Raw genomic sequence first — 22,913 nt, forward strand, 5'->3', positions numbered from 1 at the left:
AGTGAACAAAATTAGGTCATAGATAAGCATAAACTCTTATTCATAAGGTAATCTGAACAACTTATAAAAATAAGCTTAAAATAGCTTATAGGTATGTCATAAACTATTTGCATAAAATATCTCAAATACTTACTTAAACACTTATGTTATACATTAAATTCAAATAAGCTCTTCTAAACGGACCCTCTAATACTTATCGGGAAAAAACACTCAAACAAGGTGAAAGGATACTTTGAAAAAAAAAACAATAAAATAAAAATAGATCAAGGTCAACGCGTTGAAACAATGGGGCAAGTTTAAAAGTTAATTTTTGTTTATTGTAATCTTGACTCAGCCAACTAGCCATCGAGCGTTCGATTGATGGCTCTCGCGGTTTTGAGAACACGGCACCAAATCAATTTTTTTGTCAAAGCACCAAATCATTTAATGCAATGAATGTCAAACAACATAGGACAACAAGCTAGCTAGTGGATCGAGTGTTTTTTCTTCTCTATGTTTTTGTCAAAAAATTTTGTTTGGTCAAAACAAGCTAGCTAGTGGATCGAGCTACACGTTACTGTTGCTCTTGGGCTTTCAGGCTTCTTTTTAGGCTCTTGCCCTTTGACTGTAACGTTCAATTGATCAAATAATGCACGTTCAATCCATGCCTGGTTGTAGATTTCATCCCCCACATTCCTTTACTAAAAAAACCAAAATTCATGGCTTTCCCATAACTAGGCCTTACAAAATAAAGCTTATACACTTTGAATATATATCCAATTATCTAAATTTTGTTAAAGATCATATGATTATCCGGATTCAATTTTTTATGTAGCTATATTTTGACTATATGAGAGTACCTAAAAGGCTAAAACATCATATATAATGGTAAACAAATACATATTAAAGTACTGTACAAAGCTTGATAAATTTAACACATGATTTGGCATTCAAATCTTAAAATAACTTTCACCCCTGCTTTTGTCTAGGCCTGAAATGAATCTAGACAAATGTGCGTATTTTGGAGCACTTTAACTCCCACAAGCCAAGCACTCTTCAGGGTTTGTTAGAGAGCACACCACTTGTGCCATCTTTGTGTCAACATCACACTCCGTGTTAGGTTTTTCCTGCATTCACAACAAAAATATTTAGTATCTACATGTGAAAATGAAATCAGATGAATGCAAAAATTGATCACAAAGTATTCTTATTACTTTGAGTGCAGAGGTGTCCACAGTGAACTTAATAGCATCTGCTGCAGCTCGTGTTCGGAGATAATACATTCCTGTCTTTAGACCCTTTGATGCCCAGACAAAAAGCAAAATAAAGTCAATCAGCAAATTATAGGTCTCTAACACTAGAATTCTCAGCAAAAGAGATGTAGTTTAAGACAAGAAAAAAAAAGTAGTGGTATTGCATGTCCAAAAGAATAATGCCAATTAGCAAGTAAATAACAATGCGAACTATTTCAACTTTGTAAAAACAAACACCAATGCAGAATAACTAAAAGGCTTAAATACTCTAGGGGTCCCTGAAATTGTACCCCGTATCAAAATAAGTCCCTGAATTTTTTTTTTCCGATTCCGGATCCCTGGAATTGTTTTTTTAATCAGAATAAGTCCCTACGCCGGAGAAGACGGTGGCTGACGACGGCGGTCATGGCGGCGCTACGACCAGGGTGTTGGGCCGGCTTCGTCTCGTCCTCAGGAACTCAGTGGTGGTGGTCTCGTGGGCTGGGTCGTCACAGTTGAAGAGAAAAGGCCAGTCGCAAGTTGATTTCTTCTCGCCGGAATTTATGGAGCTTCTCGGTTTCTTCGTTTTAGCTTTGTTTCTTGCGATTTCTTCGCCCAGATCAGATATATGAAGGTCTAGGAGTGTTTTAAACATGTTATTTCATGGTTTGTGGAAACAATGAGAAGGCAACCACTGTCTTCTCCGGCGTAGGGACTTATTTTGATCAAACAAATTTTTCTAGGGACCCGGAATCGGAAAAAATTTTTTCAGGGACTTATTTTGATACGGGGTACAATTTCAGGGACCTACAGAGTATTTAAGCCTAACTAAAAACGGTATATTTGTGCATAAGTAATATAGTTATCACTTTTTACTATCCCCTTTGTGATATTGACAATCACTTGAAGGTAAAACCAGAGATCAGAAGACCTGTTAGAATTAACCTAAAAAATATATCATGCCAAGACCCCCAAAAATAGTCTCTTATTAAGGTGAGAGTTGTTAGCATTTTTCATTAATGTAAACCATCCACAGTTCTGTTTTCAAAATTTAACTTCCTCCAATATTAAAGTTGCTGCTACCTTGGACCATGCATAGAAATGCAAGGAAGTTAGCTTCCCAAAGTTGGGTTGATCCATGTGAATATTCAAGCTTTGACTCTGATCTATGTAGCATCCTCGATCAGCAGCCATATCTACCAACGTCTTTTGTTTGATTTCCCAAACAGTTCTGCCCAAACAAAATTATGTTAAGGCGCATACATTAAGCAAACCTTTGATAAGTTGAGAAATCATAAATCTCATACTTGTATATGGCCTTCAGTTCCTCAGGTATTTCTGAAATATTTTGAACCGAACCATTTTCATAGATTATCTGATTCTTAATTGTAGGAGACCACAATCCCATTTCAGTCAAGTCGTGAAGAAGATGTTTGTTCACAACAACAAATTCACCACTGAAGACAAATAGTAAGCAAATTTAATAGGACAATAATAAACCAGGACAGAATAATAACATGGGATGGGGAAGCAAACCTCAAAACTCTACGACTGTAGATATTTGAAGTGTATGGTTCAAAACACTCATTATTTCCAAGAATTTGGCTTGTAGATGCAGTTGGCATAGGGGCCACCAGAAGTGAATTTCGTACACCCTTCTTTGATATCGTCTCCCGAAGTGCATCCCAATCCCAACGGTTGGAGGGTGTCACACCCCACATGTCTGGTTGAAGAATTCCCTAGCCAATATGGAAGTCACATAAGAAACTAAACATCTTAGATGTGAACATTACTAATTTTAGACCTCTGACTGCAAGTTCAATATACATGCGATGCTTGCGCCATTGCATCAAAAAAAACAAGGCAGTATAATTACACTTCAAGATTCAAAAAAGAGGGCATTGAAAATCCTCTTAAGTTGGCATACCTTGCTTAAAGGACTACCACTATATGTCTCATAGGGACCTTCTTTCACAGCCAAATCAGATGAAGTTTTTAGAGCATGATAGTATATAGTCTCAAATATCTCCTTATTTAATTGTTGAGCCTGCATTAAATATGAGTAAACTATCATACTGAGGTACAGCGAACTCAAAATGGATACAAACATCAGCCCCCAAAACAAGATTTACCTCTGGTGAATCAAATGCCAAGCCAAGTAGCATGAATGTATCAGCAAGTCCCTGAACTCCAATACCAATGGGTCTGTGCCGTAAGTTTGACCGTTTTGCATTCTCAACTGGGTAGTAATTGACATCAATTATTTTATTCAGGTTTGTTGTGACTACTGCAGTAATCTGTAATAAGTCATGAGAACAAAATTAGAACCATCACAAGTCTTGTAATATATAATGATACAAGGGAAAGTATACAAGTTACAGCACAAGAAAATCAGTTATTATACCTCTGCTAGTTTATCAAAGTCAAAATACCGATTTCCAGAGCCCGTGCTCCCAATAAGCTTAGATGAATGAGACTCCACTGGCACACCCTATAGCCCGGAGGAAAAATATTCAAATCGAGAAGGAAAAAAAAGGTCTAGAAACCAAATCATATCCCAAAATACATGGGAGCAGGAGCATACAAGAGAACTCTTACCTTTTCTCTTACATATTGTGGTAGTGCAATTGATGCTAGATTGCATACAGCCGTCTCAGTTGGACTTGAATACTGAATTATCTCAGTACACAAGTTAGACGACTTTATTGTACCCAGATTCTGTTGATTGCTTTTCCTATTGCAAGCATCCTAGCACAATGAAAAATGTAGGGTTCATTTTACACACAAAAATGATAAACTCAAATTATAGTGACGCAAAAACATGTAGAGATTGAGCAGTTAACCTTAAAAAGCATGTAAGGGTTTCCAGTTTCTATCTGTGCCTTCAATATTTCAAACCACAGATTCTGGGCCTGAACAACCTTCTTTGCTTTTCCCTACATCCATGATAAAAATTAGTAAAAACCAGGCCTTCTAATAAGGAAAAGCACTACCTTGAACATGCAAGAAAATAAGCCTACTTGTCAGAGTTTAACTTACTTCCTTTTCATACCGATGATAAAGCTTCTCAAATTCCTCACCCCAGCAATCTGCCAAACCCGGTGCTTCCCTGGGGCAAAACAAAGACCATTCTCCATTTTTCTGAACTCTTTCCATAAAAAGATCAGGCACCCAAAGAGCATAAAACAGATCCCGAGCACGATGTTCTTCCTGCAAATATGACACCAGTACATGAAGATAACAATAAAGTATGTCCATACAACTCCATTGCAACAACCAAAGCAAATTGCTCCAACAACCTTTAAACATTTCCAATCATACCTTTCCATGATTTTTCCTTAAATCCAGGAACTCAAATATATCAGCATGCCATGGCTCCAAGTACACAGCAAATGCACCTATAAGAACCATGTAGTCATGTAAGGAAGGCAACTTAGGAGGGGTCATTAAATAAAGGAATTACTCAATTATTCACCTTTCCTCTTGCCTCCCCCTTGGTCAACATAGCGGGCAGTATTATTGAACACGCGCAACATGGGGACGATTCCATTGGATGTCCCATTAGTCCCACCAATGTAACTTCCTGTTGCACGAATGTTGTGAACAGAGACACCAATTCCTCCAGCTGATTTACTGATGACAGCACACTCCTTCAAAGTCTCATATATACCCTCTATACTATCATCTTGCATGCACACTAGAAAGCAACTACTCAGCTGCCAATTCACAAAAACAGTCACTTAAATGAGTTCTCATATCATCAATTCACAAATACATCACTAAAAAAAAGGGAGATGAAATCACACAAAGACAAGGGGAGATGTAACTGAAATCATACTTGAGGCCTAGGTGTTCCTGCATTGAAAAGTGTCGGAGAAGCATGAGTGAACCATCTTTCAGACAACAAATGGTAGGTTTTGACAGCCGATTCAATATCATCCTTGTGAATTCCAACAGCAACCCTCATCAACATGTGCTGAGGCCTTTCCACAACCTTTCCTTGTACCTTCAAGAGGTAGGATCTCTCAAGGGTTTTGAAACCAAAATAATCATAGTCAAAGTCCCTGCCATAGATGATCTCACTGTCCAATCGCACCGCATTCTATAAGCAAACAGAAAATATGAAAACTTGAATTCATCACCCCAAACAAAAGAACAATAGCTAAACAAACCTATAGACATTTCATATCAAATAATCACAAAAAATAAATAAAAATTAAACCAATCTTCTGATCTATGGTAAAAAATTACAAGATAAGCATGTACCTTCATGATTATTTCATAAATATCATCAGCGATTAGAGGAGCCTTCATTCCAGATTCCTCATTAAAATGATCATACATGATCTTAACCCTAAATCCACCAAAATTTCAATCATGACAAATACATCAAAATTCCACTAGCTGAACTGAACAATTTTAAACAAACAATCATCATTTCTTCGATCATACTTACGTCTCGGAAAACGATTCTCTGGTGTTCTTGTGCAAATTGGAAACAGCGATTTTGGCAGCCAACTGAGAAATTCAAACAACAATCAATCAATCAACGCAGAAATTGACAAAATTATTACAAAAAATTGGGGAAATGGAGAGAGGAACTGACAGAAGCGTAGTCAGGGTGGTTGGTGGTCATGGCGGCGGCGGTTTCAGCGGCCAATTCATCGAGTTGAGTGGTGGTAACACCCTTGTAGATGCCGGCACACACTTTCTGAGAAACCAAAACGGGATCGCAGTGCTCAGTGTTCAATCCTAAACTGAGTTTCTTGATGCGTGCGGTTATCGCATCGAAATGAACCGGTTCTTGCCTCCCATCTCTCTTTATCACATACATCTTTCTTCTTCTTCTCTCTGAGTCTGAGTCTAACCACCACTGTGATGAGAATTGAGAACAATCGCGTGATTGCGTGAATATATATAGAGAGAGAATGGTTGAGAGAGGAGAAGGGTTTTGAAAATTTGAAAGGAACTTGGTTAAGTTTTCCCGCCAATTATAAAGTGTTTCGGTGTTTTAATGCGAGTGCAAAAATTGGTAAAACTAACCATCGCGCCATTGTTTTTAATTATTTCGCGCTGGTTGGGGAGAACCGTTGGATTGTTATGAAAGGGTGTTTGGACGGCTGAGAGAGAATCCTTCTTCAGCACTTTTCTTTTGTGGTGTTATTAAGCTTCCTCGGCACTCCTTGAAAAATGAATTTGCCCAAGATATGTAAAGGTGAAAATGAGATGAATGAATATGAGAGGAAATATTATTAAAGGAAAGATAAGTCAGAATAATGAAAAGGAGTGTGATAAATAATTATTATACTATCCTTTCACTACAAATCATTCATACTATCATTTTACTATGGGTGTTCATCGGATTTGGTCGATCCGATGAAATCGACGAACCAACCGAAACAAAACAATTGAATTGGTTTTTTTTTTGTTATTCGGTTCAAAACTAATCCAAACCGATAAAAACCAATGAAGATTTTTTCGGTTCACATTTTAAAAAAATTAAAACTAACGAACAGATGATATATATATTTATTTATAAAATATTTTAAAATATATATATATATATATTAAAGAAATGTTTTGGAGAAATATTGTTTATGTTAGACTTTTCATGTTTGTTAGACTTATTATATTTTTGTTTTCTATATATTGTTAATTTGTAATGGTACTAATATTAAACACTAATTTATTTATTTCTACATTGTTAAGTACTTAAGTTGTTGATTATGGATTAAGTTATGATTGAATTCTTGATTTGGCATTTTTATGCGTTGTGAAGTTATGAATCATATGTGGTTGCTATATATTTAAAGTTGTGGAATTGATATTGACAAAAAAAAAATAGTGTGAAACCGATGAACCGAACCGATCCAAATCGTTCATTATTGGATCTAAACCGTTCATTATCGGTTTCATTCGGTTCGGTTTTGATTTTTTTTTCCTAACAATCAATCGAAACCGAACCAATTAATTTTGATTGGATCGGTTTTTAGTTTCGCCTAAAACCGGTCCAAATCGAACCGCTGACACCTCTACATTTTACTATAATATAATTTTTAAATGTTGTCTAAAATGAATTTTTTTAAGAAAAGTTAATCCCTTTCGCTAATCAGAAGCCATAATATCAACAACTAAAGCATGGCAACAGGAAAAGGGGGGTCATCCCACCAAACATTGGCAGGGAAGACATTAGCCAAGGAAGCTAAGACATGTGTTGGGTAGTTAGCTTTCTTTTTTACATGAGAAATTGCAAAATAAGTAAAGGACTAAACCAGATGATAATAGTCATGCAGAATATGAGCAAGGTCTGGTCTGCACGTCCTCTTTGTCTTTGCATTCACAACTACAAGAGAATCAGCTTCGAACACAATGTTATCCATACCCATCTCGACTACAAGAGCTAGAGCCCATCTCAACGCTAATGCCTCAGCCACTGTAGGATCCAAGCGCGTCGGTTCCAAAGACGTTGTAGCCACCATAAAAGCCTTATCATGCCCACGAGCTACCATGCTAAACCCGGTAGAATAGTCCCCAGTCCAACCTGCATCGATGCTTACATTTAATTTACCTGCTGGCGGCGGCTCCCACTTCACATTATCTTCAATCGATGTCTGGTTTCTTTCAGTTGAGATCCCTTGAGCCTCCTCCCACTCTTGATAATCCTGCATAGCACCAGTGATAGCTACAGCAGGGCCCACCGATATCGATCATAAAGGCATGTGTTCTTGGCCCTCCAAATAACCCATAGCCCTTGGAATAACAGAGCTAGATTCTCTGGCGATTGAGTATCACACATATTGCAAAGTCATCCCCTGAAGCTGACCTTGATCGAATTTGCCCTCAATCCCAAGGGGTGAACAAACCATGCAACTCTTGCCTAGTATTATTATAATTTTATTTTTAATTTATCTCTCAAATGTTAATAAAAAAATTTATTTTAATTAATGTTCCAATTTTTATTTATTGTAAATAAGGGTAGGCATCTCGTGAAGGATTGCCACATGCTGCCTCCGACGCACCATGCTAGTGCTCCTGAAGTTTTCCCTTTTGGCGAATGGCTCTGTGCGCAGCAGGAAGAGGCTCCGGAGGACGTGATCCAAGGGCCAGCGAAGGCTGCTCCTTTCAAGGAGAAGAGTCGTGGAGGTAACAACCAAAAGGAACCACGCTCGACCAAAAAACAACGCCCAAAAGGTGGAAGGTCCAGTGGTAAAGGGGAACCTCTTGCTCCGGGGCCAGACGCTATTGAGGAGGAAGGGCTGGGCTCTAAAGGGATGGTGCCAAATCCAGAAGGTGATCAGCGAGGGGGTCGAGAGAGTGCTACGGTTAATACCAAGAGGAAGATGGTTTCCAGGTCCTCTTACAAGGGGATTGTAATATCTGAATCTGGGAGTGGTAAAAATACTGGTGGTTTGCGTGACAGTGTTGGTACATCAGGTGGTTCAGACAGTGATTTTGGGGTTGTTTCTCCTCCTCTTAAGAAACAGTCTTTTTCTTCTTCTCCGCCGGAGGCTGCAAGGCAGTCCCGCCAGTCACAATGAAAATGATATCGTGGAACTGCTGTGGGCTTGGGAACCCAGAGGCAGTACTGGCTCTTTACCAGCTCATCCACTCAGAAGATCCCGATGTTTTGTTTCTGATGGAAACTCTTTTGTCTGCTTCGGAGCTTTTGCATAAGCGTTGTGGCAGTGGTTTTACTAATTTGTTCCCGGTTGACTGTAATGGTTCTAGCCACTCGCGTGCGGGTGGCCGTAGTTTATTTTGGAAGAATGAGGTTGATATTCATGTCACCTCTTTCTCTCTAAATCATATTCTTTTTATTTTGCAGGTTGATGTTCATGAAAGTCCCATGCAGGTGTCAGCTATCTATGGTTATCCTGAGCAGGTCAATAAGCCAAGAACCTGGGACCTTGTTCGTAGTTTGAAGCCTCCCGATGGGGTGGCGTGGATATGCTTTGGTGACTTTAATGACTTGATGGAGGTACCGGACAAGAAGGGTGGAGACCCAATTGATCTTGCTCACCTGATGGATGTCAGAAGCGCTTGTGAGGATTGTGATCTCAGGCAGGTTGGTTTCTCGGGGAATCGCTTTACTTGGGCAAATAATAGGCACATCCCGTTCGCGATTGAAGAGAGATTGGATTATGCTTTTATCAATGGGGCGTGGAGTGCTATCTGGCCGAGAACTCATACCCATCATTTACAACGGTTCCAGTCGGATCATAGCCCAATAGTGATGGATTGTTCGTTCTCTCGAGGCCGCAGTTGACGTAGGAAGCAAAAGAGGACCAGGTTGTTTCGGTTTGAAGAGATGTGGCTTGATAAGGAAGAGGAATGCACAGAGTTGATTTCTCAGGTGTGGAGTCAGTCAGCAGTGGCGGTTACCGACAAGCTTTCTTCCCTCTCCTCCTCTTTAGGGGATTGGGGGAGAGCCTCCTTTGGTGAATTGCCTAGACAGATTGATGAAGCTAAAAAAACTTTGACGGCTTCACAGCAGAGTGCGCAAACAAAGCTTGTGGTTCAGGACACTCAGAGAACAACTGGTGATTTGGATCGTTTGTTGAAACTTGAAGAGGTTAGATGGTGCCAGCGGGCAAGGGCAAACTGGTTGACTCATAGAGACATGAATACAAAATTCTTCCACCGAAAGGCTTCGGAGAGGAAAAAGCGTAACTCCATTCTTTCCATTGAGGATGATTCTGGAACATCTTTTGAAGATGAGGCCGCCATCGCCTCGGTACTGACAGTTTATTTTGAGGATATTTTCAGGTCTATCAACCCGGTTGGGATTGGGCAGGTCACTTCTTTGGTTGCAGGGAGGGTCAAGCATCACCATGGTAACACTTTGTCTACCCCGTTCTCAAGGGAAGAGGTTGAGACTGCTCTCTTCCAGAAGCATCCCACTAAAGCCCCTGGGAGAGATGGTCTTCCTGCTTTGTTTTATCAGCGGTTTTGGAGCATTGTGGGTGATGATATCTCCAATCTATGTCTCCAGGTTCTCAATGGTGTGATCTCTCCGGCTTCGATCAATCATACCCTCCTGGTTCTCATCCCTAAGATGAAAAAGCCCACCCATGCATCTCAATACATGCCGATCAGCTTATGCAATGTGGTGTTTAAGGTAATCACTAAGACTATTGCCAATAGGTTGAAGCTTATTTTACTTGAGGTTATTTCAGAAACTCAGAGTGCTTTTGTCCCCGATCGCTTGATTACTGATAACGCTATGATCGCTCATGAGTGTTTCCACTATATGAAGAAGAAAGCATCAGGTCAGCAAGGGTAATGGCTCTGAAACTGGATATGTCTAAGGCCTATGACAGGGTGGAGTGGCCTTTTCTCCCGAGTACTTTGGTTCAGATGGGTTTCCCCGCGAGCTGGGTTAGTTTGATTATGTAGTCTGTTTCGACAGTGAGCTTTTCTGTTTTGCTAAATGGTCAGCCTCAAAGGGTTTTCCAACCACAGCGTGGCCTGAGGCAAGGAGATCTGTTGTCGCCGTATTTGTTTATTCTTTGCAGAGAGGTTTTTTCAGCCATGATTGAGAGGGTGGTCAGCTCTTCCTTGCTGTTAGGGATTAAAATTTCTCTGAAGGCGCCAATCATCTCTCATCTTTTGTTTGCCGATGACAGTATAGTGTTTGCAAAGGCTAATGCGGAGGAGGCAAGTTGTGTGGTCGAGATCCTTGAGACTTTTGAGAGGACTTCAGGGCAGAAGATTAACCTGGATAAGTCCCAACTTACCTGTAGCATGAATGTGTCACCGTCTATTGTTCAGGAGCTCACCTTCCGATTAGGCGTGTTGGCAGTGGAACGTTACGAGAAGTACCTGGGGCTTCCAACTATCATAGGGAGATCAAAGTCTCAGATTTTCAGGTTTGTGAAGGATCGGGTTTGGAAAAAACTTAAAGGTTGGAAGGAGAAAACTTTGTCTCGAGCAGGTAGAGAGGTTTTAATCAAATCTGTCGCTCAGGCAATTCCTTCCTATGTTATGTCTGTTTTTGCCCTTCCGGTTAGTTTATGCTCTCAGATTGAGAGTTTGGTTTCAAAGTTTTACTGGAGTAATGATTCAGATAGAAACGATTTACATTGGTTAAGCTGGTCCAAGATGAAAGTGTCTAAGCTTCAGGGGGGCCTTGGTTTCCGAGATTTCAAATCTTTTAATGATTCCCTCCTCGCAAAAAATTGGTGGAGGTTGCTTAAAAGACCAGACTCTTTGTTTGGCAAGGTTTTTAAATCGGTTTACTATCCAAATTCTTCAATTTGGGATGCTCACAAGGGGCATAGGCCAAGCTATGTTTGGTCTAGCATTTGCCGGACCAGGTGGAGTTTTAAAACAGGTTGTGTGTGGAAGATTGGTGACGGTACCAAAGTGCAGGTTTGGCACGATAACTGGATACCAAATTTTTCACCCACTCAAGTGGGAGTTTCAACCACACCGGTAACAGATGTGAATTATGTTTCACACTTGATAGATGTCGGATCCCATTCATGGGACATGACAGTTCTGTCTACTGTTTTTCCACCAATGGTTGTTGAGCAAATTGCTTCAATTCCATTGCCTTTGTTCCCTATTGAGGATGATGTTTTTTGGCCAGGTACAAAAGATGGCTATTATTCAGCTAAGTCTGGATATTGTTTCATTCAAAACAAGGAGAATTTGCAAGCAGCCTCATCGTCTACAAGTCATGAGGATGCGGCTGGTTTTTGGAAACAGTTTTGGCAATTTGAGACACAACCCAGGGTGAAGGAGCTGATGTGGAGATTGTGTAGAGGTGCTGCCCCAGTGAGAGCTAATCTCAGCTCTCGTGGACTGGATATTGACACCCTCTGCCCTATTTGCGGTTTGGAGCCTGAGAGCTTGGTGCATGCATTTTTCACTTGTTGTCACGTAGTGCCATATTGGTTTGCTTCTTCTTTGAGTTGTAGGTTTGATGCTCTGTTACCCCACCAACCTGCTGAGTTCTCTACTGTTCTACATCAGATTTTTGACGAGTTTGATGATGAGGCTTTGAAGGTCCTTTTCGCGAGGTGTGCTGCTTTATGGGAGAGGAGAAACACGCTGATTTTTCAGGGGGAACAACATGATGTTAGATGGCTGCTGCAGCATAGTCGGTCCTTGCTCGAGGTGGCTCCAGCAAAGCCTCGCGTGTCTCCGCCGGTTTCTCCTCCGCGAGATGGTCGATGGGTTCCGCCGGGTGTTGGTTTGCTGAAGGTGAATGTTGACGCTGCGTTCGATGCTACTCGAGGTGCTAGTTTGGGGCTGGTGGTGAAGGACGGGGAAGAAAGCTTCGTAGCTGCCTCTTGTGGACCGCTCACCACGGTTACATCACCTCTCATGGCTGAAACGGTTTGTCTTCGTTGGACGCTTCAGAAAGTTCTTTCTCTTGGCCTCAAGCGTGTGGTTTTCGAATCTGATTGCCAAGTTCTCGTTAATGCATGGCATATGATAGACAAGGATATTTCTTATTTTGCTTATGTTATTCATGACTGCAAGATTTTAGCTTCTTATTTTGAGTTTTTTGCTTCCAGTTTTGTTAGGAGGAAGGGTAATCAGTCAGCTGATTTTGTTTCAAAGTTGGCTTACAATTATTCTAATGTTGATTGGGTGGAGAATGCTCCCCCGGGTTTAATTGCTTTCATTCAGGCGGATGTATTGGGTTCTTTGAATTCTTAATATAATTTCGTTTCCCCTAAAAAAAATATAAGGATAGGCATGGACCTTCATAATCAGTTTTTGTCGTTTAGCCATTTTCATGGCAAATATGGAGAGAAACTGGCTACGAACTGGAACTGTTGGTGTAGTTTTTCACTCATTTTCCTTTTCGTTGGTTATCCAAACACGAAAACATAGATTTTTCCATGCATCCATTATTCATCCCGTCAAAATACCCCTATCCAAACACAGTGTAAAAATAAAATAGTGAGCGACCTTTTGTGGATTTTTTGTTTTCATCAATTTTAGAAGAGTTCATTTAAGTTTTGTTTTTTTAAGTGTTCATTTAAGTTTGACCAAGACAGAAACGTGATTTGTCCCATGTGTGGCGAGGCTGAAGAGTCTTTGGAGCATGCTCTCTTCTTCTGTTCCACGGTAGTTCCGGTTTGGCTCCGCTCACCCTTTCCCTTGGACTTTCGTGATGGTTGTCCGGCAGGGTTTACGTTTGAGAGCTGGTTCATGCAGTTGGCCTCGTTAGATGATGAGTGGGTGCTGGCTGTAGTTCTTACGTTGCTGTATACGGTGTGGGCACGGCGTAATATGTGGGTCTTTGATGATCGTTGGTTAACCTTGGAGCAAGTCCTGTTGCGTGCAAATTCTATGCGTGTGGTGCCGTTGGAGCCTGATATTTCCGTGTCTGCTGCTCACGTTAACCGCCTTGGTGTTGGGAATGTGTGGCAACCTCCAAGTGCTGGTGTGGTGAAGATTAATACTGATGCGTCCTATACAGCTTTGGAGGCGGTGGGTCTCGGGATGGTGGTGCGGAATTCGCATGGGGAGATCCTTGCTTGTGTGTCGGCGAAGCGAGACAGGGCCTCATCAGTTGCTGTGGCAGAGTCTTTGGCTCTCCGATGGGCTATGATGCTTGCGATTGACTTGGGGTTTATGGCTGTTGTCTTTGAAACGAATTGTGTTGTTCTCCATGGTTCTTGGCAACGTAAAGGGAAGGATAGATCTTATTTGGGTTTAGTTATTGCTGATTGTTATAATATGCTTTCGTCTTTTCGTTCTTTCCAATTTGTGCTCGTCCGTAGAACTACTAATAAAGCTGCGGATTGTTTAGCTAAGTTTGCTATTTCTAGCTTTTGTAATGTTTGGCTTGAGGAATGCCCAGCTGTGTTGGAGCCTATCCTATCTGTTGATGTATACTTTGCTATTTTTGATTAATAACATCAGTTGCTTATTATCAAAAAAAAAAAAAGACAGAAAGTATTTTTTATTTTTTTATTAACAGAAAGCATTTTCTACTTTGTAATGTAATTATGAGTTATTTTATTTTTCATTACATTAGGCTAACACATTTGAGTTTTACTATGATATTTATTTTATCATGACTAACATGATAAACAATACTTTAACATAAATTATCATGATGAAAATAACAATTAGTATGTTTTATATATCAACCAATATTTCATGAGTGCACAAAATATCATTATAATAAAATATAAATAAGTATAAAATAAGAAAAATTTACGGTGAACCACATTAAAATCTGGATTCTGGACCACCCATATGAATCATGTTCTTACTTGTCATAAAATGCACTTCATCTGTTTCTTATATAAGTCATATTTTTTTTAAAAAAAATTATTCCTAAATGTAAGTCCTTTCTAATATGCATAAAGCATTAAATATATTTTTCAAATTTACCCTTGTATTTAACTAGTATCGTGGCCGTTCATATTTGTTTATATGTGAAAATTTTAAAATATGTGTTATTTTTGTTATGTTTATTAAAAGATAATTTAAGAATTAAGATAACCAAATTAGTTTTATATAGATATAAAAAAAACATAAATTTGAACGTTTTTTCATGATGAATGTCTTTTTTTTTTAGAAGTGCAATTATTTTATTTATTTGTGTTTTCTTTTATTGGGTTATCTAAATGTGGCATTATTTAAATAGTTTATGTAAAAATTTAATAGTTTATTACAATGAGTTTAAGTAAATGAAGTCTATGATGGTGATGGCATCACTTGTTGATGGTTGTTTGTTCGTCCGGTATTTTTGTTTAGGGATTAACTTTTGTGTGTCATCATTAGACACTTTTAAGTGAGGTTTAAGTTCAATCTTTAAGGTTTATGGACCGCTCTGTGATTTGGACCGGATGAGACACCATTATTAGGCTGTACAGACCATTTCAGGGGACACATCCGGGTCGTCTCAAGGCTGGGCCGCGCGGACATAACATTGACACCGAGCCGGTATTGTTACTCCAAGAGGCTCATCCATCCAAAAATACCGTAGGGCAACACGGGCATGATGCTTTGACCAGACCAAAGACTCACTCAACCGCGAATGACGACATAGTCAATGCTACAGTCAGGTCCCCCTCAATTACGGATGACTCATAACCTGAACTACGTATGACTCACAACCTCAATCACGGAAGACTCGCAATCACATTACGGAAGACTCGCAATCACAGCATGACCGACGGGAAAGTCAAGAAGCCCACCCTGATTAGCGCGACCCATCCGTTTTAGTCAATCGACTATGTAATAGGAATGAGAGCTAGGGTTAGAGACTCACCCACTATAAAAGGGGATATTCTGTATGTATCAAGATGATATTTTTCTCACTTGAGCAATATACTTTGTCTTTTTCACCGGTCTACTGACCGAAAGTTCATTCGTGAACATTGGCGCCCACCGTGGGGCCCGGTAAAACATTCCGGTCTCCACAAGAGTTAATCATTTGTGCTTTACCACATCCAACCTGTTGTCCGTCGCTACGGAGGGAGCTGTCTAATACGCTGACCCGTCCATTGCCACAAGTTTGAATCGGAAGGCTATCCGTAAATCCGGTGGAAGGATGTGCAAATACTGTGTAAGTATAACACCAAACTTCTTACCATCAAAATATTTACTTTGTTTTGTAGAAAGACTTCCGTCGACAAGTTGATTCAGATGCACCCGGAGTAAGACAGTCAACCGTGGGAGAGAGACAACCGACCAGGAGAGTAGGACGACCGAGCATACACAAGGGGAGAGAGAACCGACCGTGGTGGAGGTAGCTGACTGTTGAAGCACGTGAATTAGGAGAAAGAAGACTAACCATGACTGGATCTCCTCGCGACTTGGACCGGGCGGACGTGGTACTTTTCCTAGGCCGGTCGGGTTGATCCAGAGACCCATCCATCCACAATCGCTCAAGAGGAATTTTGTCTTGTCCAGACGTTATTCCTTACGCTATTGGGAATCTGGAATGAGGTAACTCGTTTGCTGCCGAATTTGTTCAAATTTCTTTTTCCTACTAATTATATGAAAAATGCAGACAAGTACTCCCGTGGTGCGAGTTTCATAGTAGTTCCAGTCATAACACCGACAGTCGTGCTAACATACACAGTCAGGCCGTGTTATACCTCTCTCTTGGAATGCTAACAACCCGAAGTTCAACTACATCAAGTGCTCCGTGCTTTAAAACGATCTATGATTTTGTTGTTTCAGTGTGTTTTGTATTAGACGTTTGAATCTTGTTGAATAAAAGTAGAGATTACTTTTTCCTCTCCTACTAAGGTGGAGTTTTTTATGAGACCTATATTATGAAAAATCACAAACTCAGAAGAACTAGCCTTGCCACTTGGTTCAAAACCATGTGAGCTCCATATCTTCGTTGACTTCGGTCGGTCGTTGAGCCATGCCACTTGCTTCAAAACCATGTGAGCTCCATATCTCCGTTGACTTCGGTCAAACGTCGAGCTTGCCACTTGGTTCAAAATCAAGTGAGTTCCATATCCGCTGACTCCGGTCGGTCGTTGAGCCATGCCACTTGGTTCAAAACCATGTGAGCTCCATATCTCCGTTGACTTCGGTCAAACATCGAGCTTGCCACTTGGTTCAAAATCAAGTGAGCTCTATCTCCGCTGACTCCGGTCGGTCGTTGAGCCTTGCCACTTGGTTCAAAACCAAGTGAGCTCCATCTCTGCTGACTCTGGTCAGGCGTCGAACCTTGCCGCTGAGATTCAATCCAAGTGAGTTATATCTTTCTGCTGACACCGGTCAGCCATGGCGTCTTGCCACTTGGTTTCATCCCAAGTGACCTCAATCTCTCCTCCGACTCTGGTCGGATGTCGAGGCCTGCCGCTTGGTCCCTACCCAAGCGAGCTCTATCCTCCCATTGACTCCGGTCATGTTACTTTAGGAGACCCATCCTACTACAATTATTCAAGAGTCAACTCAGTAGTAGGGGATCCTTCCGCAATCACGCATGGAGCTAGCCTTTTATTGTTTTTCTAAGTGTTGATAAATTATGGAAGGGTGAACGGTGAGACAGCCGTAAAACACAGGGAAGAGTGAGTTGTGAGACAATCGACTATGAAGGCCAATTCCATGCGAGAGACATCCGTTTGAATGTAGACAATTTTGTCTAAGGCTTTTGTGTCTTTTCCAGCCACAAGCCTTGGGGGGCTGTTGACCGCTCCGTGATTTGGACCGGATGAGACACCATTATTAGGCTGGACAGACCATTTCAGGGGACACATCCGGGTCGTCTCAAGGTTGGGCCGCGCGGACATAACATTGACACCGAGCCGGTATTGTTACTCCAAGAGGCCCATACATCCAAAAATACCGTAGGGCAACACAGGCATGATGCTTTGACCATACCAAAGACTCACTCAACCGCGAATGACGACATAGTCAATGCTACAGTCAGGTCACCCTCAATTACAGATGACTCACAACCTCGATTACGGATGACTCACAACCTCAATTACGGATGACTCATAACCTGAACTACAGATGACTCACAACCTCAATCACGGAAGACTCGCAATCACATTACGGAAGACTCGCAATCACAGCATGACCGACGGGAAAGTCAAGAAGCCCACCCTGATTAGCGCGACCCATCCGTTTTAGTCAATGGACTATGTAATAGGAATGAGAGCTAGGGTTAGAGACTCACCCACTATAAAAGGGGGTCTTCTGTATGTATCAAGATGATATTTTTCTCACTTGAGCAATATACTTAGTCTTTTTCACCGGTCTACTGACCGAAAGTTCATTCGTGAACTGTTTACTTCTATATAACTCCAAAATTATATTAATTCATAATATGTAACCATTATTTTTATGCCTACAATTTTAAATATATTAATTAATATGGAATCAGAGCTTATTTACAGGCCCATGCCCCGACGGAGCAAGGTGTATTCTTGGGCCATGTCACCTCTGGTGAACGGGTGCGCCGTACTTGTGTCTCTATGTTACCATGGACAGCAAAACATGCTAACCTCTGCTAAAGACAACCAACTTATTGGTTAGATTCGGATGTCCTGCTGTAGTTTTCAAGAGACTGAAGAGAGGGGTATCATGTTCATCAAAGATCAAGTGGAAATTGGTGAACTCATTGTCAACGCATAATTTATTACTGGGGAACTTAATTGAGTTAGGAGCGAATCTTCACATGGAGACTGGATTGTATTGTCATTCACCCGGCATGGCAGGGCTATTGGTGGGAGGAATGAGACATACTTGTCGTTGAGAAACCGTTCGTATTCAACTATCAAATAAACTTTTCTACAAATGGTTGTCCATTGTCGCGTGACAATGTTATCTTGATGAAGATAACTGTGTTGGGATCCAAATATAAGGAAGATAGATAGAGTGTAACAAGTGTTAGCATGAAAAGTTTTGAGTAAAATAAGGAACCAGCAGTCATTAGAAGTAAAGGATTGAACGTCAAATTGAAGGAGTTCTTAAGTACACAAAGTCACAGAATACTTGAGTTTCAGAGCATAAATATGAAAGGCATGCCATTCACTTAGAAGGCAATTAGGGAGCAGTTACTAGGAGTGGCTTTGTGGTAGTTATTGTATTGTAACTGCGTCAATTTTGTGGCCTTAGATTATGAAGTTACTTTAATTTTCAAATTATGTGCACTAAATTTCAGCTGATTACTTCAATTGCAGCACAGTATTGATAAAATTACTGCCCTCAGCCCATCACCTGTTTTTTCCTTGTAAGATCAAACTGGGTGTAGGAGTTTAATGGCATGTTTGTATAAAGGGTTTTCATGGGGCATTCTAACAGTAACACTTTTGTGGATACTCTATGTGTTTTTATAGTGGCTTTTACCCTGAGAGGCACTTGAATTATTACTTCCTTTACTTCATCTTTGACAATCAATTCAATTTGGGGATTTAAATTAAATCCTCAGAAACATCTCTGGCTCCATCACCTCCTTTGGACCAACTAGTGCATTAGTACTGTGGTGATTTACAGTGGCGGATCCAGGATCCCGGGGTCAGGGGGTTCAAATTTTTCAAATGAATACATCGATAAAAATATAATTAAAAACAACTTTAATATGTTTATTATAGAATTAAAAACAGACTCAACTTCACTATACCAAAAAAGTAAACAATTGCAATTTCTAATACAATAATATCAAATCAATAAATTGAGGATTGAGAAAACAGAAGTGAACATAGTCTAATTGAGTGGTATTCTAAAACTATTTTACCCCATGCATCACAATTAAATCCTAAACCCGAAATTAATTCTCTCATTCGCCTCTATCTCTCTCCTGAAAAAATGTCATGTTATCAATATCTCATTTTCCCTAAATGCCCCATCTTGTTACTCAGGCAGCACAAGGCATTGCATTATGTAATTGTTGTTCCCCATATCAAGAGAATCTCCAAAGACAAAATTTGCAGGTGGTTCATCTGAAGTTGAAATCTTAGACAAGGAAAGAGCTATAAAAACTTGAAGCATAAACTCAATCATAACCAGTTTATTCAACTAGATGTCAAATACAAGATATATAGAACAATAATCAATATAATGAAGTTTTCAAGTAGAGTCCTCTATTTTTCTCCATAGAAAGTGCACAACAAAACCGAGGCCAATATTAAATAACATATTTTAAGATTCAAGTTTTAAATTAATTTTAAGTTTCAAACATAAATCTAATTAAATTTTCCAATGTTTGCATAACAAATCGGTCTTCAAATCAGTCTAAACAGCATTTCAAAATTCAAAAATAAATTGAACCGTAATTGAACTGGTAGTAATTTTTTTTGGTGAATGAGAAAGAGAACCGGTAGTGATATTTAAATTTATTATATCAAATAGGAATAATAATAACATGAGATAAATTGAAAGTGATATTTAAAATTACATCATAAATTATATCACTTAAATTAATATCTATCTAATTAATAAGCTAAATATATACTTGTGTCTACTAGGCTAATTAACATGGATGCAAATGGCAAAGATAAATGTAATTATAAATCTAAGAGATAGATATAACAATTGCATGCATGTTCCTATTTTTTACCAATTTGAATCTTGGGCCTTCTTTTTGTCGTTGCATCCCTCTGCTAGCAGAGATTACAAAGTTTATTAATAATTCAATAGTAAAATATTGGGCTTGCATCCAGACAATTAGCATAAAGGCCCAAAGACTCATACTTATTTAGAAACCCTAGTACGTGAATATCCTTTCCAATCTCCTCTGTGCGCCGCACTCACGCTCAACACAGCCAGGAAGCTTCTGTTATTGATTCTTCTCCATTCTTTTTGTGTTTTATCTCACTTACCGGTACTCTGAGTAGTGAGTGTGTGTGACTGTGTGTGTGAGGTAAAGAGGAGTGGGTCTTGGGTGCAAATCAAAATTTTCAGGGGGTTCCAAAAAGAATTTATACAAGTGGGTATGTAGAAATTTTTTTTTTAGGGGGTTCATCTGAACCCCTGAGTGTAATGTGGATCCGCCCCTGGTGATTTATTAATGAAGACTATAGCTTTTGGACACTGGAAACAAAATTTGATAAATTATGCTCAACAAATAAACATGGTAGATGATTGGGCATATGAGACAACTTTATCATTTATTCATGAACTTAGGCAAATCAAGGGAGTGAGTTTGCCATTCTCGAGTATTATTTAGTGAATGTTTGAAAATCCTTCGACAATTGATTTTAAAGTCAAAATTAATTATGGAGAGAAGCTTTTTTGAGTAGCTTTTGGTTCCCATAATGGATTCTGAGAAAAAAGTTAAGTTGATACAAACATGATTACTGTTTTGCTTCTTTTAATTTGCAGCCTTGTTTCTGCTGAAGTAATTCTTGGCAAGTTGTGCAATGTTTGCAATTGGCTGGATGGAAACAAGTGAGGCATTAGCTGCATCCTCTTCCTTGACTTCATACTCGATTGTGGACTTGAGCGCGCTTGAATCTTCACCTTTCTCTATGACATGTAAGGTAACTTTGTATAAAGTGAATCCATGCTCCAAGTACCCTCCTTCAACTACCTCTACTTCTTTGATCCTCTTCTCATTATCAATCTTGGTGAACTTCTCTTTGTAACTTGTTAGCGGTATACCTAGTCAAATTAACCCCCAAAACTTCAACAATCAATATAATTTAACTATGGGCAAGGCCCCTAATTATACATCATACATGAATATTTAAAAATAGGGCTTGGCCCTTCCTTGTATCCAAAAAAATAAAATAATCATCACCATCCTGAGATTTACTCTAAGTGAGTTTTTAATTTAATTTTGGGGGGAATTGAAATCGATAGTATTATTTATACACTGTGCATGAATCTGAAGATTGAATCAATATCATATCCTTCAGAAATTTGAGCTCCTTCCACTTGTAACAAAGACATGTTGATTAATTAGTAAATTTACAATTGCAACTAGTAATCAAATATAACAACAGCATATCTCAACTAATAGTTTTCTTTTCATTGGAGATCATCAAGATTATATAAAAGACACTATCAGTGTGAGTACTATGCATTCATGTTTATACCTTTTTTTTAAACAATGTTTATACTTTGAGATTAGTGAGTCTTGTTTGTTTTTCTAGAGGGTATCATCGGAAAATTAGTTCTTTTGCATAGTTGTGACGCTAAGCTAATAGCATGTTTGAATTAGCTTATTCTTCCTTATAATAGTTAATTCTAGCACCTAGAAATTAGTCAGAGAAGTGTTTCCCCGCCCCTGAATTGATTTTGGTTTCATAATCATTTATAGAAAGACTTTCAAAACATGCACTAATATCATACAATATATGAATTAATATATAATTAAGATAAATAAATGACCTGGAGCAAAGGTTAGTTTGAGGACAGTTCCAACCCCTCCATCTCCTTCAATTAGCTCCACCTTTTGGAACAACTCAGTCATCTCTTGCTCAACAAATTGGCCTATACGAAGGGTGCCAAACAGATCCCATACCTCTCTTGCAGGCAGGCACATGCATCTCCAGCTCATGCTCCAGTTTGCCAAACATGATCTCTTACAGAAACGTTGCTCTTGACAATGGACTGTGTTTCTGGTGTGTATAGTGTATATCTGAAGTATGAAACAACACACAGAGATAAAGGATAACTGCATGTGAAGACAAGTTCTCCTGGCTTAGAATCTGTACGTTGTTGACTCCGTAAGATGCCTTTTTTTTTGTTACAGACTCCGTAAGATGCCTAATCCAATGGCAATAACAACAAAAAAATCAGAGATAAATAAATAAATAGATTAAACCTACTTTTGCTTCAGTGTCACTCGTCGAGAGACAAGACTCTACAAGAAAAGTGGCCTTTACCGACAAATTTGTAGCCAATAAGCATATTGTCAGTGATTTATTTGAGAATTTTTAAAATCCGTGATAACTAAAGATTGGTTGGTATTAATTTGATTATACAGTGATAATTTCCCACTAAAAGAGTAGTACTTCGCATGCATTTACCCCTTCCTTCATTCCCTTTTTTTCCCTTTAATAGGCAGAGGCACCATACCAGCATATTCTTTTCGTTTCTCTTGCCGCAAGAGAAGAGAACGATGAATACGAACGAACCAGTGGCGGTGGGCAACGAACCCCGACAGTGCCGTCCAGAGGAAGCGAGCGATGTCCACCGCGACCAGTGGAGGCCAAGGCCAATCATGAAGGCGAGCCAAATCGGGCGATAAACGACGACGAATGTCTATCGAGGGTTTCTTGAGAAACTTGTGTTATACCTTGTACCTGCATC

At 39.6% G+C, this 22,913-nt stretch overlaps 3 protein-coding genes and 1 pseudogene across 3 annotated transcripts; 1 reads left to right on the top strand and 3 right to left on the bottom strand.

The window, feature by feature from the left end:
• Positions 1 to 836: 836 nt before the first annotated feature.
• LOC130711730 (ribonucleoside-diphosphate reductase large subunit-like) lies at positions 837 to 6,132 on the bottom strand. The gene is made up of 17 exons (XM_057561454.1): positions 5,818 to 6,132; positions 5,668 to 5,729; positions 5,478 to 5,565; positions 5,050 to 5,313; positions 4,687 to 4,927; positions 4,533 to 4,609; positions 4,251 to 4,421; positions 4,055 to 4,147; positions 3,810 to 3,959; positions 3,616 to 3,702; positions 3,344 to 3,508; positions 3,139 to 3,258; positions 2,748 to 2,950; positions 2,519 to 2,668; positions 2,295 to 2,442; positions 1,194 to 1,277; positions 837 to 1,106 (listed from the first exon to the last, which is right to left on the bottom strand). The coding sequence occupies exons 1-17, from the start codon at positions 6,043 to 6,045 to the stop codon at positions 1,011 to 1,013; spliced, it is 2,427 nt and encodes an 808-aa protein (XP_057417437.1). The 5' UTR covers positions 6,046 to 6,132; the 3' UTR covers positions 837 to 1,010.
• A 1,345-nt stretch (positions 6,133 to 7,477) lies between these two features.
• LOC130746486 (uncharacterized) lies at positions 7,478 to 7,879 on the bottom strand. Its single transcript, XM_057599123.1, has one exon. It carries the CDS (start codon positions 7,877 to 7,879, stop codon positions 7,478 to 7,480), a length of 402 nt encoding a protein of 133 aa, XP_057455106.1.
• A 5,362-nt stretch (positions 7,880 to 13,241) lies between these two features.
• LOC130746501 (uncharacterized) lies at positions 13,242 to 14,087 on the top strand. The gene has a single exon (XM_057599147.1). The coding sequence runs from the start codon at positions 13,242 to 13,244 to the stop codon at positions 14,085 to 14,087; it is 846 nt and encodes a 281-aa protein (XP_057455130.1).
• Positions 14,088 to 20,735: 6,648 nt separating this feature from the next.
• Positions 20,736 to 22,913, bottom strand: LOC130711762 (norbelladine synthase-like; annotated as a pseudogene).

This window comes from Lotus japonicus, chromosome 1 (assembly GCF_012489685.1).
Source record: "Lotus japonicus ecotype B-129 chromosome 1, LjGifu_v1.2".
NCBI classification, from domain to species: Eukaryota; Viridiplantae; Streptophyta; class Magnoliopsida; order Fabales; family Fabaceae; genus Lotus; species Lotus japonicus.

Excerpts from the sequence above, each read along its gene's own strand:
- LOC130711730 (XM_057561454.1), bottom strand. The coding sequence starts at position 6,045 with ATGTATGTGATAAAGAGAGATGGGAGGCAAGAACCGGTTCATTTCGAT. Across the intron at positions 5,314-5,477 it reads TTTATGAAATAATCATGAAG|AATGCGGTGCGATTGGACAG; the intron begins GTACATGCTTAT and ends GTTTGCTTATAG. Across the intron at positions 4,422-4,532 it reads TAAGGAAAAATCATGGAAAG|GAAGAACATCGTGCTCGGGA; the intron begins GTATGATTGGAA and ends TCATATTTGCAG.
- LOC130746486 (XM_057599123.1), bottom strand. The coding sequence starts at position 7,879 with ATGCAGGATTATCAAGAGTGGGAGGAGGCTCAAGGGATCTCAACTGAA.
- LOC130746501 (XM_057599147.1), top strand. The coding sequence starts at position 13,242 with ATGTGTGGCGAGGCTGAAGAGTCTTTGGAGCATGCTCTCTTCTTCTGT.